This window comes from Oncorhynchus nerka, linkage group LG12 (assembly GCF_034236695.1).
Source record: "Oncorhynchus nerka isolate Pitt River linkage group LG12, Oner_Uvic_2.0, whole genome shotgun sequence".
NCBI lineage: Eukaryota > Metazoa > Chordata > Actinopteri > Salmoniformes > Salmonidae > Oncorhynchus > Oncorhynchus nerka.
In genome coordinates this window covers 86522237-86541740 of record NC_088407.1, presented here as the reverse complement: position 1 = coordinate 86541740, position 19504 = coordinate 86522237, and the positions used below count along the sequence as shown (strand labels likewise).

Here is a 19504-nt window from a genome sequence, read left to right as displayed (position 1 = left end):
GACCAAAGGTGCATTGAAGATGTTCTGACTCACGGTGACCCAAAAACCCTTTTTAAGACGCTTTATATGTTGACGGTTTCCTTTATTTTGGCAGTTACCTGGACATCACTAATACTCCCACGAGGATAATGGTGATGCTTTTCCCCTGAAAATGTAAGTATTATGTTGGCAGCATCATGTTATGGGTATGCTAGTCACTGGTAGGGACTGGGGAGTTTGTCAAGATCAAAATAAACATGAAAGAGCAAAGCCCATGACTTTCACTAGCAACTGTAGATATATACACAGTACCTTTCTCAGCCAGAGAGAGACTCTGTAGTTCTCCAGATAGACAGTACCTTTCTCAGCCAGAGAGACTCTGTAGTTCTCCAGATAGACAGTACCTTTCTCAGCCAGAGAGACTCTGTAGTTCTCCAGATAGACAGTACCTTTCTCAGCCAGAGAGACTCTGTAGTTCTCCAGATAGACAGTACCTTTCTCAGCCAGAGAGACTCTGTAGTTCTCCAGATAGACAGTACCTTTCTCAGCCAGAGAGACTCTGTAGTTCTCCAGATAGAGACAGTACCTTTCTCAGCCAGAGAGACTCTGTAGTTCTCCAGATAGATACAGTACCTTTCTCAGCCAGAGAGACTCTGTAGTTCTCCAGATAGATACAGTACCTTTCTCAGCCAGAGAGACTCTGTAGTTCTCCAGATACAGTACCTTTCTCAGCCAGAGAGACTCTGTAGTTCTCCAGGTAGAGACAGTACCTTTCTCAGCCAGAGAGACTCTGTAGTTCTCCAGGTAGATGACCTTCAGCTTGCTGCCCACCACAGGATCTTTGTTGACCACCTCTCCCACAGCCGTGATCAGCTTGATGATCATCTTGGCCATGTGGTACCCCGGCGCAGCCTGTAGAGGGAGACAAAGGATCCTTCTCAAATTCAGCTTTCCTCCATTCATGGGGTTGCATCCCAAAAAAAAGGGTACCATTTTCCCTATATTTAGTGCACTACTTTTAACCAGGGCCCCTAGGGGGTCATAGTGCCTTTGACCGGGGTAGGGTAGTAGGTGCCAGGCGCACCGGTTTGTATCAAGAACTGCAACGCCACTGGGTTTGTCACTACTTTTTTTTAACCAGGGGCCCCTAGGGGTCATGATAGTGCACTACTTTTTTACCAGGGGCCCCTATGGGTCATGATAGTGCACTACTTTTTTACCAGGGGCCCCCTAGGGGTCATGATAGTGCACTACTTTTTTTTACCAGGGGCCCCCTAGGGGTCATGATAGTGCACTACTTTTTTACCAGGGGCCCCTAGGGGTCATGATAGTGCACTACTTTTTACCAGGGGCCCCCTAGGGTGTCAATTAATTTCACTAGGGTGTCCCCTCTCCTCACTTCCTTCTCAAAATACATCTGAAGTAGAAGAGCCACAGTTCCTCCCCTTCGAGCCTTTTCCTCCAATAGAAAACGAGGGGAGAGGGTGTAAGGAATACATGAAAGACACAGGGAGAATCTCAATTGCATTTCCTTGATTCCTCGTGTCCTCTTTCCTCCTCCTCAAAACTCCATTGGATGAGAAAGTCAGGAGGTCAATTCTTTCTTTTCCGATATTGAGAGAAAGAGTTGAAGGTAGTTTGGTACGTACCTTGCCACCAATGATCACAGTCCGGGGAACAAAAGGTGCTTTTGGGTTCTTCCTGATGCCTTTAAAAAAAATTAAAAAATAAAGAAAATATTTGATCAGATTTTAAACAATAAGGTGTTACTTATTATAACGCCTAAATGAAGCCTTCATAACCCTTTATATAAAAAGGCTTTGACGTTGAAGCTTCACAGATCATACAGTGCCTTGTGAAAGTATTCGGCCCCCTTGAACTTTGCGACCTTTTGCCACATTTCAGGCTTCAAACAAAGATATAAAACTGTATTTTTTTGTGAAGAATCAACAACAAGTGGGACACAATCATGAAGTGGAACAACATTTATTGGATATTTCAAACTTTTTTAACAAATCAAAAACTGAAAAATTGGGCGTGCAAAATGATTCAGCCCCCTTAAGTTAATACTTTGTAGCGACCACCTTTTGCTGCGATTACAGCTGTAAGTCGCTTGGGGTATGTCTCTATCAGTTTTGCACATCGAGAGACTGAAATTTTTTCCCATTCCTCCTTGCAAAACAGCTCGAACTCAGTGAGGTTGGATGGAGAGCATTTGTGAACAGCAGTTTTCAGTTCTTTCCACAGATTCTCGATTGGATTCAGGTCTGGACTTTGACTTGGCCATTCTAACCATTTTAACCATTCCATTGTAGCATGAAATGTGGCAAAAGGTCGCAAAGTTCAAGGGGGCCGAATACTTTCACAAGGCACTGTATATAACCAAGGGTCATCATAAGGCAGGGAGGCGAGGATCCCAAATGCCACCCTATTCCCCATTTGACAAAACTAGTGCACTACACACACACGACGTACGGTTGTACATGGTGACGATGTGAAGACAGTTGAGGAGCTGGCGCTTGTACTCGTGAATCCTCTTGACGTGAACATCAAACATAGAGGACGGGTTGATTTCCACCATGTACTCTTTCTCCAGGTACTGGGAAAACTTCTCCTTGTTATCCTGGGCAAAGAAAGACTTGATACACATGGCATTCTATTCCCTTGTAGTGAATGTACTCCCTCTGACCAGGGGCCCTAACACTTTTGACCAGGGCCCCTAACACTTTTGACCAGGGGCCCTAACACTTTTGACCAGGGGCCCTAACACTTTTGACCAGGGGCCCTAACACTTCTTACCATGGCCCATAACACTTCTTACCATGGCCCATAAAGTATAAAGTGATCCCAGTAAAGTCATCCCTATTGCTTCTGATCTGGGGGACTCACTAAACACAAATGCTTTGTTTGTAAATTATGTCTGAGTGTTCCCCTGGCTATCTGTAAATAAAACAAAAAATAATAAAATTGTGCCGTATGGTTTTCTTAATATAAAAAAATATATATTAAAAAAAAAGTGAAATGATTTTAACTTAAGTTAAGTATATTTTTGCAAATACATTTACTTTTGATACTCAAGAATATTTAAAACCAAAAACTTTTTTTTACTCAAGTTGGATTTTACTGTGACTTTTACTTGAGTTATTTACTACTAAGGTATCTTTACTACAGTATGACATGCTACTTGTACCACCGCAGGAAGTAGAACACTAAGGTATCTTCACTACAGTATGACATTCTACTTGTACCACCGTAGTAAGTAGAACACTAAGGTATCTTCACTACAGTATGACATGCTACTTGTACCACCGCAGGAAGTAGAACACTAAGGTATCTTCACTACAGTATGACATGCTACTTGTACCACCGCAGGAAGTAGAACACAGAGGTATCTTCACTACAGTATGACATGCTACTTGTACCACCGCAGGAAGTAGAACACCGAGGTTCCATTTGGGGCGTAACCCTGTTGAACCAATGGGATCAGTTTGAAAGGAAGATCTTATGAAATAGTAACATCAGCAACGAGCCCCAACACGTGTACCTAGGAACAAATCCCAATTATATATGGTCAACTTCCTGTCTGCACTGAGTTTACATGGCATTATATATGGTCAACTTCCTGTCTGCACTGAGTTTACATGGCATTATATATGGTCAACTTCCTGTCTGCTGAGTTTGCATGGCATTATATATGGTCAACTTCCTGTCTACGCCGAGTTTACATGGCATTATATATGGTCAACTTCCTGTCTGCTGAGTTTGCATGGCATTATATATGGTCAACTTCCTGTCTACGCCGAGTTTACATGGCATTATATATGGTCAACTTCCTGTCTACGCCGAGTTAGCATGGCATTATATATGGTCAACTTCCTGTCTACGCCGAGTTAGCATGGCATTATATATGGTCAACTTCCTGTCTACGCCGAGTTTACATGGCATTATATATGGTCAACTTCCTGTCTACGCCGAGTTAGCATGGCATTATATATGGTCAACTTCCTGTCTGCGCTGAGTTTGCATGGCATTATATATGGTCAACTTCCTGTCTACGCCGAGTTTGCATGGCATTATATATGGTCAACTTCCTGTCTGCGCCGAGTTTGCATGGCATTATATATGGTCAACTTCCTGTCTACGCCGAGTTTGCATGGCATTATATATGGTCAACTTCCTGTCTACGCCGAGTTTGCATGGCATTATATATGGTCAACTTCCTGTCTACGCCGAGTTTGCATGGCATTAGGAGTTCCACACTGACGTGTACTCAGTGTATTTATTCAGTTGGTTGGATTGTTTGCATGGCTGGAACATTGTTTTTATCCCATGGGGGGGGGGTCATTTTCTGCCAATATTACTATTGGGAAATGGCATGGTTCTGAGCCATTTCCCAATAGTAATATTGGCAGAAAGACCCCCCCCATGGATAAAAACAATGTTCCCGCCAAGCAAACAATCCAACCAACTGAATAAATAGAGTAAATAAACAGAGTAGAACTCACAAATATGCCCCATTATTGGCCATGCATGTTGACTGTTAATGAATGGGTGGGGAGACATTACCTGCTTGACTTTAGAGACATCTCTAATGAAGGTATCATCGTCTACCAGCTCATTGAGCTTCTGTAACTGACTGAGGTCCTTCACATATTCCTCCCCAATGGCCTAGAAACATGTAGACAAAGTACATGAAGGTGAAATAGCAGATTAGCAAAGAAAATTGCATTCAAAAGATACAGGAATATCAAGAGAAATAAAAACGGGCAATCAAAGATGCCAATCAAACCTCAGCAATGAGCTCAGCCAATCCCGGGTTACAGAGGAGGAGCCAGCGTCTAGGAGTGATGCCATTGGTCTTGTTCTGGAACTTCTCCGGTTCTAATTCGCTGAAGTCTCGGAACCTTTCAGAACAAAAAAAGAAATATATTTTAGATTCTAGAAGGACGCTACTAGAAGACGGTAAAATTGTGTTCAATAAGGCCCACCGTAGCAAAACAGTTGTTCAGAAGGTTATATTTAAAAAATATTTTTATTTAAAGTAGGCAAGTCAGTTAAGAACAAATTCTTATTTACAATTACGGCCTACCGGGGAACAGTGGGTTAACTGCCTTGTTCAGGGGCAGAACGACAGACTTTAACCTTTCGGTTACTGGCCCAACACTCTAACCACTAGGCTACCCTGCCTCCCCTCCACTCCACTCTAACCACTAGGCTACCCTGCCTCCCCTCCACTCCACTCTAACCACTAGGCTACCCTGCCTCCCCTCCACTCCACTCTAACCACTAGGCTACCCTGCCTCCCCTCCACTCCACTCTAACCACTAGGCTACCCTGCCTCCCCTCCACTCCACTCTAACCACTAGGCTACCCTGCCTCCCCTCCACTCCACTCTAACCACTAGGCTACCCTGCCTCCCCTCCACTCCACTCTAACCACTAGGCTACCCTGCCTCCCCTCCACTCCACTCTAACCACTAGGCTACCCTGCCTCCCCTCCACTCCACTCTAACCACTAGGCTACCCTGCCTCCCCTCCACTCTAACCACTAGGCTACCCTGCCTCCCCTCCACTCTAACCACTAGGCTACCCTGCCTCCCCTCCACTCTAACCACTAGGCTACCCTGCCTCCCCTCCACTCTAACCACTAGGCTACCCTGCCTCCCCTCCACTCTAACCACTAGGCTACCCTGCCTCCCCTCCACTCTAACCACTAGGCTACCCTGCCTCCCCTACACTCTAACCACTAGGCTACCTGCCGCCCCTACACTCTAACCACTAGGCTACCCTGCCGCCCCTACACTCTAACCACTAGGCTAGGCCCCTACCTCTAACCACTAGGCTACCCTGCCGCCCCTACACTCTAACCACTAGGCTACCCTGCCGCCCCTACACTCTAACCACTAGGCTACCCTGCCGCCTCTACACTCTAACCACTAGGCTACCCTGCCGCCTCAACACTCTAACCACTAGGCTACCCTGCCGCCTCTACACTCTAACCACTAGGCTACCCTGCCGCCCCTGGTTTCAGACAGTTGGGAGTTTCTCTTACATAACCTAGAGTAGCCCCATCGTACACATCTGAGAGAAAGCTGTTACTGTCAGGGAGAATACAGTGGAGATGAACCATCTTACACATCATTCTTGATGATGTTGGAGTGTATCTCAGCGACTCCGTTGACGGCGTGAGATCCCACAATGCACAGGTGAGCCATGTTGACCCTCTTTCCCCCGTCCTCCTCGATCAGAGACATCCTGCGTATCCGATCCATGTCCTCTGGGAAGAGAGCTGAAATCTCCTGGAGCAACACCAGAAACGCACTGTGTCAGCTGGTCCCAATCTGCTCCATATCCCTCCTAAAAACCACATGATTCTGCCAATCTGAACAGTCCGGTTAATGACACAGTACAAGCAGCATGTCTATGGGTGAATTAGGGCCAAGATGAGGAGTAGGGAGCTGATGGGGACCGGATGAGTGTCCATGAGTCTTATACCACCCACTGAACCCAGTCTATAGTGGTACATCAGAATACGACCCACTGAACCCAGTCTATAGTGGTACATCAGAATACGACCCACTGAACCCAGTCTATAGTGGTACATCAGAATACCACCCACTGAACCCAGTCTATAGTGGTACATCAGAATACCACCCACTGAACCCAGTCTATAGTGGTACATCAGAATACCACCCACTGGACCCAGTCTATAGTGGTACATCAGAATACGACCCACTGAACCCAGTCTATAAATGGTACATCAGAATACGACCCACTGAACCCAGTCTATAGTGGTACATCAGAATACGACCCACTGAACCCAGTCTATAGTGGTACATCAGAATACAACCCACTGAACCCAGTCTATAGTGGTACATCAGAATACGACCCACTGAACCCAGTCTATAAATGGTACATCAGAATACGACCCACTGAACCCAGTCTATACAGTACGTACGTCCAGGTGTCCCTGGTTGATCCTGTAGATGATCTGGAGGTGTCTGGGCAGCAGGGTCTCCAGCAGTCCAATGGGCCAGCGCTCCAGAGCCTCGGGAAGCACCGTGTGATTGGTGTACGCAAAGGTCCGCTTGGTGATGGCCCACGCCTGATAGGACAGAGCAATGGTTCTAATAGCGCAATACACACTGAATGACGTAGCCTGGTCACTTTAAATCATGTTTACATACTGCTTTCCTTATCTCATATGTCTATTCTGATATATTTTAGTCAACGCCACTACAACATTGCTCATCCAAATATTTATACATTTCTTAATTCCATTACTTTTACAGTGCCTTGCGAAAGTATTCGGCCCCCTTGAAATTTGCGAACTTTTGCCACATTTCAAGCTTCAAACATAAAGATATAAAACTGTATTTTTTTGTGAAGAATCAACAACAAGTGGGACACAATCATGAAGTGGAACGACATTTATTGGATATTTCAAACTTTTTAACAAATCAAAAACTGAAAAATTGGACGTGCAAAATTATTCAGCCCCTTTACTTTCAGTGTAGCAAACTCTCTCCAAAAGTTCAGTGAGGATCTCTGAATGATCCAATGTTGACCTAAATGACTAATGATGATAAATACAATCCACCTGTGTGTAATCAAGTCTCCGTATAAATGCACCTGCACTGTGATAGTCTCAGAGGTCCGTTAAAAGCGCAGAGAGCATCATGAAGAACAAGGAACACACCAGGCAGGTCCGAGATACTGTTGTGAAGAAGTTTAAAGCCGGATTTGGATACAAAAAGATTTCCCAAGCTTTAAACATCCCAAAGAGCACTGTGCAAGCGATAATATTGAAATGGAAGGAGTTTCAGACCACTGCAAATCTACCAAGACCTGGCCGTCCCTCTAAACTTTCAGCTCATACAAGGAGAAGACTGATCAGAGATGCAGCCAAGAGGCCCATGATCACTCTGGATGAACTGCAGAGATCTACAGCTGAGGTGGGAGACTCTGTCCATAGGACAACAATCAGTCGTATATTGCACAAATCTGGCCTTTATGGAAGAGTGGCAAGAAGAAAGCCATTTCTTAAAGATATCCATAAAAAGTGTCGTTTAAAGTTTGCCACAAGCCACCTGGGAGACACACCAAACATGTGGAAGGAGGTGCTCTGGTCAGATGAAACCAAAATTGAACTTTTTGGCAACAATGCAAAACGTTATGTTTGGCGTAAAAGCAACACAGCTCATCACCCTGAACACACCATCCCCACTGTCAAACATGGTGGTGGCAGCATCATGGTTTGGGCCTGCTTTTCTTCAGCAGGGACAGGGAAGATGGTTAAAATTGATGGGAAGATGGATGGAGCCAAATACAGGACCATTCTGGAAGAAAACCTGATGGAGTCTGCAAAAGACCTGAGACTGGGACGGAGATTTGTCTTCCAACAAGACAATGATCCAAAACATAAAGCAAAATCTACAATGGAATGGTTCAAAAATAAACATATCCAGGTGTTAGAATGGCCAAGTCAAAGTCCAGACCTGAATCCAATCGAGAATCTGTGGAAAGAACTGAAAACTGCTGTACAAATGCTCTCCATCCAACCTCAGTGAGCTGTTTTGCAAGGAGGAATGGGAAAAAATTTCAGTCTCTCGATGTGCAAAACTGATAGACATACCCCAAGCGACTTACAGCTGTAATCGCAGCAAAAGGTGGCGCTACAAAGTATTAACTTAAGCGGGCTGAATAATTTTGCACGCCCAATTTTTCAGTTTTTGATTTGTTAAAAAAGTTTGAAATATCCAATAAATGTCGTTCCACTTCATGACTGTGTCCCACTTGTTGTTGATTCTTCACAAAAAAATACAGTTTTATATCTTTATGTTTGAAGCCTGAAATGTGGCAAAAGGTCGCAAAGTTCAAGGGGGCCGAATACTTTCGCAAGGCACTGTAGATGTGCGTATTGTTAGATACTACTGCACTGTTGGAGCTGGGAACACAAGCATTTAGTTAGATACTACTGCACTGTTGGAGCTGGGAACACAAGCATTTAGTTAGATACTACTGCACTGTTGGAGCTGGGAACACAAGCATTTAGTTAGATACTACTGCACTGTTGGAGCTGGGAACACAAGCATTTAGTTAGATACTACTGCACTGTTGGAGCTGGGAATACAAGCATTTCTCTACACCCGCAATAACATCTGCTAAATATGTGTATGTGACCAATAACATTTGATTTGATGGCCCCAGATCTGTTTTGTGCTCTATAGACAACTTCTGTGGATATACCAGGCTACGACAGACAAGGCTCTCGTTCTATGACATATAGGTGCTTCAAGGTGCTGGGCTGCATGGCTTTAGGGTTCAAGGTGCTGCATGGCTTTAGGGTTCAAGGTGCTGCGCTGCATGGCTTTAGGGTTCAAGGTGCAGTGCTGCATGGCTTTAGGGTTCAAGGTGCTGCGCTGCATGGCTTTAGGGTTCAAGGTGCTGCGCTGCATGGCTTTAGGGTTCAAGGTGCAGTGCTGCATGGCTTTAGGGTTCAAGGTGCTGTGCTGCATGGCTTTAGGGTTCAAGGTGCTGTGCTGCATGGCTTTAGGGTTCAAGGTGCTGTGCTGCATGGCTTTAGGGTTCAAGGTGCTGTGCTGCATGGCTTTAGGGTTCAAGGTGCTGTGCTGCATGGCTTTAGGGTTCAAGGTGCTGTGCTGCATGGCTTTAGGGTTCAAGGTGCTGTGCTGCATGGCTTTAGGGTTCAAGGTGCTGTGCTGCATGGCTTTAGGGTTCAAGGTGCTGTGCTGCATGGCTTTAGGGTTCAAGGTGCTGCATGGCTTTAGGGTTCAAGGTGCTGCATGGCTTTAGGGTTCAAGGTGCTGCATGGCTTTAGGGTTCAAGGTGCTGCATGGCTTTAGGGTTCAAGGTGCTGTGCTGCATGGCTTTAGGGTTCAAGGTGCTGCATGGCTTTTCACTCATCTACCCAACACACCACACACACAAAGACTTATTATTTAGACAAAGTTAGTGGTTTTATTTTCATTCAATAAATAATCAGTTTCATCCTCTCCCTTTCTTAAAACGCACCGTGTCCCAGTCGAGTTTCTCAATGTCCACAAAGACCCTCATGAGCTCTGGGATGGCCATGGCAGGATGAGTGTCATTCAGCTGGATGGCCACCTGTTAACACACAAAAAAAAGAACAACCAACTGTATTTGTTGTTGTTGTTAGGATTCAGTGGAGTCGTGATAAAATCAATAAGTAACCTACTTTCTCTGGGAAGCTGTCGAAGGAGACCGGGCCGGAGGAGCCCTTCTTGGAGTTCTTGAAGCGTCGGATGATGTCCTGGAGGGTAGCAGCCACCACAAAGTACTCCTGCTTCAGCCGCAGCTCCTTCCCTTCAAAGAACTACATCACATCAAATCTAATGTTATTGGTCACATACACATGGTTAGCAGATGTTAGTGGTCACATGGTTAGCAGATGTTAGTGGTCACATGGTTAGCAGATGTTAGTGGTCACATGGTTAGCAGATGTTAGTGGTCACATGGTTAGCAGATGTTAGTGGTCACATGGTTAGCAGATGTTAAGTGGTCACATACACATGGTTAGCAGATGTTAAGTGGTCACATACACATGGTTAGCAGATGTTAGTGGTCACATACACATGGTTAGCAGATGTTAGTGGTCACATACACATGGTTAGCAGATGTTAGTGGTCACATACACATGGTTAGCAGATGTTAGTGGTCACATACACATGGTTAGCAGATGTTAAGTGGTCACATACACACGGTTAGCAGATGTTAGTGGTCACATACACATGGTTAGCAGATGTTAAGTGGTCACATACACACGGTTAGCAGATGTTAGTGGTCACATACACATGGTTAGCAGATGTTAAGTGGTCACATACACATGGTTAGCAGATGTTAGTGGTCACATACACATGGTTAGCAGATGTTAGTGGTCACATACACATGGTTAGCAGATGTTAGTGGTCACGTACACATTGTTAGCAGATGTTAGTGTGAGTGCAGCGAAATGCTTGTGCTTCTAGTTCCAACAATGCAGTAATAACCAACAAGTAATCTAGCTAACAATTCCAAAACTACTACCTTATAGACACAAGTGTAAGGGGATAAAGAATATGTACATAAAGATATATGAATGAGTGATGGTACAGAGCGGCATAGGCAAGATACAGTAGATGGTATTGAGTGCAGTATATACACATATGAGATGAGTATGTGGAGGAATCAAGGTGTGCGTGCCGAAATGGCACCCTATACGTTATAGTGCACTACTTTAGACCAGGGCCCCATAGGGTAGTGCACTACTTTAGACCAGGGCCCCATAGGGTAGTGCACTACTTTGGACCAGGGCCCCATAGGGTAGTGCACTACTTTAGACCAGGGCCCCATAGGGTAGTGCACTACTATTGACCAGGGCCCCATAGGGTAGTGCACTACTTTAGACCAGGGCCCCATAGGGTAGTGCACTACTTTAGACCAGGGCCCCATAGGGTAGTGCACTACTTTAGACCAGGGCCCCATAGGGTAGTGCACTACTATTGACCAGGGCCCCATAGGGTAGTGCACTACTTTAGACCAGGGCCCCATAGGGTAGTGCACTAATATTGACCAGGGCCCCATAGGGTAGTGCACTACTTTAGACCAGGGCCCCATAGGGTAGTGCACTACTTTAGACCAGGGCCCCATAGGGTAGTGCACTACTTTAGACCAGGGCCCCATAGGGTAGTGCACTACTTTAGACCAGGGCCCCATAGGTTAGTGCACTACTTTAGACCAGGGCCCCATAGGGTAGTGCACTACTTTAGACCAGGGCCCCATAGGTTAGTGCACTACTTTAGACCAGGGCCTATCGGGAAACATCCACAAATAGGAGGGGGAGAAAACAAGAGGTGCCAAGTGAGAATTAAAACACACACACACCCAGTTGGTAGAGCATGGTGGTTGCAACACCAGGGTTGTGGGTTCAATTCCCACGAGGGGACCAGTGTGTGAAAAATCATTGAATATGTATGCACTCGATATTGTAAGTCGCTCTGGATAAGAGCGTTTGCTAAACGACGCGAAAGAGAGCAGGACAAAATGGACTAACACCTACGTGGTCAATGTACCAATCTAGAACTTACGTTATCGTTGGGGTAAAGCACACGAGAAATATTCTCCGCCAGATTCCTGTCCAGAACAGCTTGGATGTAATCTCCAACATTGACTGAGGAGACATAGAAGTGATTTAACAGGGACTTTAATGGGAGAGGACATAGAAGTGATTTTTATTCATTTTACCTTTATTTAACTAGGCAAGTCAGTTAAGAACAAATTCTTATTTTCAATGACGGCCTAGGAACAGTGGGTACCTTGTACCTTGTCAGCTCGGGGATATGAACTTGCAACCTTTTGAATACTAGCCCAACGCTCTAACCACTAGGCTACCCTACCTTAAATGGGAGAGCACATAGAAGTGATTTAACAGGGACCTTAATGGGAGAAGACTCGTAGATTTCTGTTTCTCAGGAGAAGAAACGGCTTCATATTATTCACTAGACTCACCGGTTCAATGCTGTCATCATTCAGGCCTGGATTCTAACTTGAGATGTGTGCGACTTTGTTTCCTCCGTAAAGCGTACATTGGCAAAAACACGTCATTTAGGTGACAGGGTGTGGCATCCCCCTCCCTCCTACACCCGGGTTCTGTTATCTCAGGTTGTAAATTCCTGGAGGAGACTCTCCTCAGGGCCATCCAGTGTAGAGAGAGTTTCACAGTAGAACAAAGGAACTTCTACATCACAGAACTTGAGAACTGAACAATATCCATGTTTTGGAGAATGTGTAAACGGTTGGTGGAGAAGCCAGGTACGACCCGGTCCGTTTTGGGGAATGTGTAAACGGTTGGTGGAAAAGCCAGGTACGACCCGGTCCGTTTTGGGGAATGTGTAAACGGTTGGTGGAGAAGCCAGGTACGACCCGGTCCGTTTTGGGGAATGTGTAAACGGTTGGTGGAGAAGCCAGGTACGACCCGGTCCGTTTTGGGGAATGTGTAAACGGTTGGTGGAGAAGCCAGGTACGACCCGGTCCGTTTTGGGGAATGTGTAAACGCGGTTGGTGGAGAAGCCAGGTACGACCCGGTCCGTTTTGGGGAATGTGTAAACGGTTGGTGGAGAAGCCAGGTACGACCCGGTCCGTTTTGGGGAATGTGTAAACGGTTGGTGGAGAAGCCAGGTACGACCCGGTCCGTTTTGTTTCATGCCACATTACCATAACTCTGTTTATACAGGTGCCTCCATTATGAGGTTTGCGTCTAATTATTGTATAAAACGAATGAGTAAAGATGAAACTATTTGTGAAATTATGTAATGTGATTTTAAACCGTTAATGTGAGAGAATTGAAATTTTCACCGAGGGGGCGAAGGTTTGAGTAGAGTCCACAAAAACCTCAGTATAAGCCAAGGTTGTAATGGTTGTTGAATTCCTAACTAAACCACGTGGAGCATTGGCTACACGGGTGGAAATGGTTCAACTCTGAGACTGTCGACCAGACAGAATAAGAGCAAATCTTAGATACTAATTATTAGTCTGCAGCTAGAAATTGTCAACCTGAGACGCGAAGTCCGACAACCGCCGAAACATCTATTCCATGAGAACATTTCTGAATGGTACTCCGAAGTATCCATTCTAACCACGAGAGACTTCAGGGAAGCAGAGAGAGACGCTCAGATGAACCTTCCAACAGAAGGACTGATGATTCCAACAGAGATCACGATGACACTGAGTGTAAATAAATAAATAAATAAAATAAAAATATATATAAATATATATATATTGATTGCAATTAATTCCGAATGAGTGAGCGTTCACGTGCAAAGGATTAGCATTTCAATTAATATAATTATCAACTGTGTAGTGACTCTTCCCAGTCCACACCCACTTCCCAGTCCACACCCACTTCCCTTTGTCCACCAAGCTGTCATATCAGCTTAGACCACTAGGGAACCTCCCCTATCATTTCCTTGTAACCATATCTACTGTTTGTTTATGCCTTTCTGTGATTATTTAGTTAGTTAGTAAATAAATGATTAAGACAATTGATGTATGGATGACTCATAGTGAAGACTGGGTTCGTGCAGATAACCAACAATTTACGACGTTTGGAATGAGACTAACGTGAGGTGAAGAATCATTCATTAATAGAAGACTAATTGATCAGATATTAATATATCTGAAGAGTTATATTAGGAAAAGTATAACTTCATAATCTGAAGATTTTTCTTGGTACCCTGACTTCCTAGTTATTACATTTACATGATTAGTTTAATCACGTAATAATAATAATAATTACAGAGAATTGATTTGATAAATTAACAGTCTTCAATCTCATGATGCCAAAGACACGACACCACTTACAGTCCATCAGGTTGAAGTCGTTGGGAGCTCTGGCAGACCACAGCCTCATGGTGTTGACTGTGTTGTTCATATATCCAGGGATGGGCGTGTCATAAGGCATGGCCAGGACCACCTATAGAGGCAAGGCATTGGGGGGGGAATAAGATTAGGTTGAAGATTAAAATGTAAGACTTATTCATCATCTTAAAACTTCCTCCCAAATAAGATTGAGGGTCAATTCAAGACGATAAATTAAAAGAATACCAAACTCAATAAAATCATAGATATGCAGGTACTGTACTTAATGAGTCAACCTGTGGGAAGAATTGGGAACACTTAAATTTAACATTATAAATATCAGTAATACTTTTAGCAAAGTTGAATAATGCCCAAAACAATCTTTTTAACACCACAACGACCCTTAGTTGCTGTTATACCTGTGTAATAACACAAGTGACAATGTAAGTACATTAGAAAATGCATCTCAAATCCCCTTCAGATATGCAGGTACTAAGTGGTACAACTTAGCGCTATTATCAGCACGTTACAATTTTTTTTTTAAAGGTAGTATTCATTATCATGACTTTAAGTACCTGTGTGTCCACCCATTTGGCCCCTTCCTTAGACTCCTCCACTCTGCCGTAGAAGTGCACTGGTAGCATGTACTCAGGGCGGGCCTTCTCCCAAGGGTTACCATGACGCAGCCAATCGTCTGCTTCTTCCACCTAGGAGCAAGCCAATCACAAGACAACATACTAAATCGAAGTGTGACTAAGCAAAACTTGAAATGGGTCAATATGTTGAATAGAACCATAGCCTGGTCTCAGATCAGTTTGTGTTCTTGCCAACTCCAGCGCTCATTGTCAAGCCAGTGGCATGACCACACAAACAGATTGGTAGTCAGGCTAATAAAGCCATAGATGGTCCATGTACAGCAGTAGTAGAAGTACAGTACAGTGTAGTATAGTTACAGTACACATACAGATAGACAGTACAGCATGGGTACATTACAGGTACAATACATTATAGGTACAGTACAGTGTAGTATAGTTACAGTACACATACAGATAGACAGTACAGGATATAAGCCGCCTCCAACGTCATTTTAGAGAATTTGGTCCAAACGGCCTCACAACCGCACGTGTAACCACGCCAGCCCAGGACCTCCACATCCGGCTTCTCCACCTGCGGGATCGTCTGAGACCAGCCACCCAGACAGCAGATGAAACTGTGGGATCGTCTGAGACCAGCCACCCAGACAGCAGATGAAACTGTGGGATCGTCTGAGACCAGCCACCCAGACAGCAGATGAAACTGTGGGATCGTCTGAGACCAGCCACCTGGACAGCTGATGAAACTGTGGGATCGCCTGAGACCAGCCACCCAGACAGCAGATGAAACTGTGGGATCGTCTGAGACCAGCCACCTGGACAGCTGATGAAACTGTGGGATCGCCTGAGACCAGCCACCCAGACAGCAGATGAAACTGTGGGATCGTCTGAGAACAGCCACCCGGACAGCTGATGAAACTGAGTTTGCACAACCAAATAATTTCTGCATAAACTGTCAGAAACAGTCTCAGGGAAGCTCATCTGTGTGTTCGTCGTCCTCACCAGGGTCTCGACCCGACTGCAGTTCAGCGTTGTAACCGACCTCAGTGGGCAAATGCTCACCTTCAATGGCCACTGGAGAAGTGTGGTCTTCACGGACTAATCCTGGTTTCAACTGTACCGGGCAGATAGCGTGTATGGCGTCGTGAAGTCCTCCATGGTGACGGTGGGGTTACGGTACGGACAATTGAACACAATTGCATTTTAAATCAACGGCAATTTGAATGCACAGAGATATGACGAGATTCTGGGGCCCATTGTCGTGCCATTCATCCACCACCATCTCCTCATGTTTCAGCATGATAATGCACAGCCCCAATGTCGCAAGGATCTGTACACAATTCCTGAAAGCTGAAAATTTCCCAGTTCTTCCATGGCCTGCATACTCACCAGATATGTCACCCACTGAGCATGTTTGGGATGCTCTGGATCTACGTGTACAACAGCGTGTTCCAGTTCCCACCAATATCAAACAACTTCACACAGCCATTGAATTTTTTAAATTTTTTATTTCACCTTTATTTAACCAGGTAGGCTAGTTGAGAACAAGTTCTCATTTGCAACTGCGACCTGGCCAAGATAAAGCATAGCAGTCTGAACAGAAACACAGAGTTACACATGGAGTAAACAATTAACAAGTCAATAACACAGTAGAAAAAAAAGGGGGAGTGGGACAACATTCCACAATCAACAGCCTGATCAACTCTATGAGAAGGAGATGTGTCACGCTGCATGAGGCAAATGGTGGTCACACCAGATACTGACTGGTTTACTGATCCACACCCCTACCTTTTTTTAAAGGTATCTGTGACCAACAAGATGCAATTATGTCAAATCAAATCAAATTTTATTTGTCACATACACATGGTTAGCAGATGTTAATGCGAGTGTAGCGAAATGCTTGTGCTTCTAGTTCCGACAATGCAGTGATAACCAACAAGTAATCTAACTAACAATTCCAAAACTACTGTCTTATACACAGTGTAAGGGGATAAAGAATATGTACATAAGGATATATGAATGAGTGATGGTACAGAGCAGCATACAGTAGATGGTATCGAGTACAGTATATACATATGAGATGAGTATGTAGACAAAGTAAACAAAGTGGCATAGTTAAAGTGGCTAGTGACATAAGGATGCAGTCGATGATCTAGAGTACAGTATATACGTATGCATATGAGATGAATAATGTAGGGTAAGAAACATTATATAAGGTAGCATTGTTTAAAGTGGCTAGTGATATATTTACATCATTTCCCATCAATTCCCATTATTAAAGTGGCTGGAGTTGGGTCAGTGTCAATGACAGTGTGTTGGCAGCAGCCACTCAATGTTAGTGGTGGCTGTTTAACAGTCTGATGGCCTTGAGATAGAAGCTGTTTTTCAGTCTCTCGGTCCCAGCTTTGATGCACCTGTACTGACCTCGCCTTCTGGATGATAGCGGGGTGAACAGGCAGTGGTTCGGGTGGTTGATGTCCTTGATGATCTTTAGGGCCTTCCTGTAACATCAGGTGGTGTAGGTGTCCTGGAGGGCAGGTAGTTTGCCCCCGGTGATGCGTTGTGCAGACCTCACTACCCTCTGGAGAGCCTTACGGTTGAGGGCGGAGCAGTTGCCGTACCAGGCGGTGATACAGCCCGCCAGGATGCTCTCGATTGTGCATCTGTAGAAGTTTGTGAGTGCTTTTGGTGACAAGCCGAATTTCTTCAGCCTCCTGAGGTTGAAGAGGCGCTGCTGCGCCTTCTTCACGACGCTGTCAGTGTGAGTGGACCAATTCAGTTTGTCTGTGATGTGTATGCCGAGGAACTTAAACTTGCTACCCTCTCCACTACTGATCCATCGATGTGGATAGGGGGTGTTCCCTCTGCTGTTTCCTGAAGTCCACAATCATCTCCTTAGTTTTGTTGACGTTGAGTGTGAGGTTATTTTCCTGACACCACACTCCGAGGGCCCTCACCTCCTCCCTGTAGGCCGTCTCGTCGTTGTTGGTAATCAAGCCTACCACTGTTGTGTCGTCCGCAAACTTGATGATTGAGTTGGAGCGTGGCCACGCAGTCGTGGTGAACAGGGAGTACAGGAGAGGGCTCAGAACGCACCCTTGTGGGGCCCCCGTGTTGAGGATCAGCGGGGAGGAGATGTTGTTGCCTACCCTCACCACCTGGGGGCGGCCCGTCAGGAAGTCCAGTACCCAGTTGCACAGGGCGGGGTCGAGACCCAGGGTCTCGAGCTTGATGACGAGCTTGGAGGGTACTATGGTGTTGAATGCCGAGCTGTAGTCGATGAACAGCATTCTCACATAGGTATTCCTCTTGTCCAGGTGGGTTAGGGCAGTGTGCAGTGTGGTTGAGATTGCATCGTCTGTGGACCTATTTGGGCGGTAAGCAAATTGGAGTGGGTCTAGGGTGTCAGGTAGGGTGGAGGTGATATGGTCCTTGACTAGTCTCTCAAAGCACTTCATGATGACGGAAGTGAGTGCTACGGGCGGTAGTCGTTTAGCTCAGTTACCTTAGCTTTCTTGGGAACAGGAACAATGGTGGCCCTCTTGAAGCATGTGGGAATAGCAGACTGGTATAGGGATTGATTGAATATGTCCGTAAACACACCGGCCAGCTGGTCTGCGCATGCTCTGAGGGCGCGGCTGGGGATGCCGTCTGGGCCTGCAGCCTTGCGAGGGTTAACACGTTTAAATGTCTTACTCACCTCGGCTGCAGTGAAGGAGAGACCGCATGTTTTCGTTGCAGGCCGTGTCAGTGGCACTGTATTGTCCTCAAAGCGGGCAAAAAGTTATTTAGTCTGCCTGGGAGCAAGACATCCTGGTCCGTGACTGGGCTGGGTTTCTTCTTGTAGTCCGTGATTGACTGTAGACCCTGCCACATGCCTCTTGTGTCTGAGCCGTTGAATTGAAATTCTACTTTGTCTCTGTACTGACGCTTAGCTTGTTTAATAGCCTTGCGGAGGGAATAGCTGCACTGTTTGTATTCGGTCATGTTGCCAGACACCTTGCCCTGATTAAAAGCAGTGGTTTGCGCTTTCAGTTTCACGCGAATGCTGCCATCAATCCACGGTTTCTGGTTAGGGAATGTTTTTATCGTTGCTATGGGAACGACATCTTCAACGCACGTTCTAATGAACTCGCACACCGAATCAGCGTATTCGTCAATATTTTTATCTGACGCAATACGAAACATGTCCCAGTCCACGTGATGGAAGCAGTCTTGGAGTGTGGAGTCAGCTTGGTCTGACCAGCGTTGGACAGACCTCAGCGTGGGAGCCTCTTGTTTAAGTTTCTGCCTGTAGGCAGGGATCAACAAAATGGAGTCGTGGTCAGCTTTTCCGAAAGGGGGGCGGGGCAGGGCCTTATATGCGTCGCGGAAGTTAGAGTAACAATGATCCAAGGTTTTACCACCCCTGGTCGCGCAATCGATATGCTGATAAAATTTAGGGAGTCTTGTTTTCAGATTAGCTTTGTTAAAATCCCCAGCTACAATGAATGCAGCTTCCGGATAAATGGTTTCCAGTTTGCAAAGAGTTAAATAAAGTTCGTTCAGAGCCATCGA

At 45.4% G+C, this 19504-nt stretch overlaps 1 protein-coding gene across 1 annotated transcript in view; it reads right to left on the bottom strand.

Moving 5' to 3' along the window:
• LOC115138854 (glycogen phosphorylase, liver form-like) overlaps positions 1-19504 on the bottom strand; it is a 35106-nt gene that overhangs the window by 7748 nt on the left and 7854 nt on the right. The window contains exons 5-16 of the mRNA XM_065025906.1: positions 14930-15061; positions 14358-14469; positions 12086-12168; positions 10198-10335; positions 10014-10106; positions 6937-7083; positions 6114-6277; positions 4769-4883; positions 4546-4647; positions 2455-2602; positions 1629-1687; positions 750-891 (exon numbers count right to left, since the gene is read on the bottom strand). Of these exons, the coding sequence (XP_064881978.1) occupies positions 750-891; positions 1629-1687; positions 2455-2602; positions 4546-4647; positions 4769-4883; positions 6114-6277; positions 6937-7083; positions 10014-10106; positions 10198-10335; positions 12086-12168; positions 14358-14469; positions 14930-15061 (1435 nt within the window). The remainder of the gene's footprint in view (positions 1-749; positions 892-1628; positions 1688-2454; positions 2603-4545; positions 4648-4768; positions 4884-6113; positions 6278-6936; positions 7084-10013; positions 10107-10197; positions 10336-12085; positions 12169-14357; positions 14470-14929; positions 15062-19504) is intronic.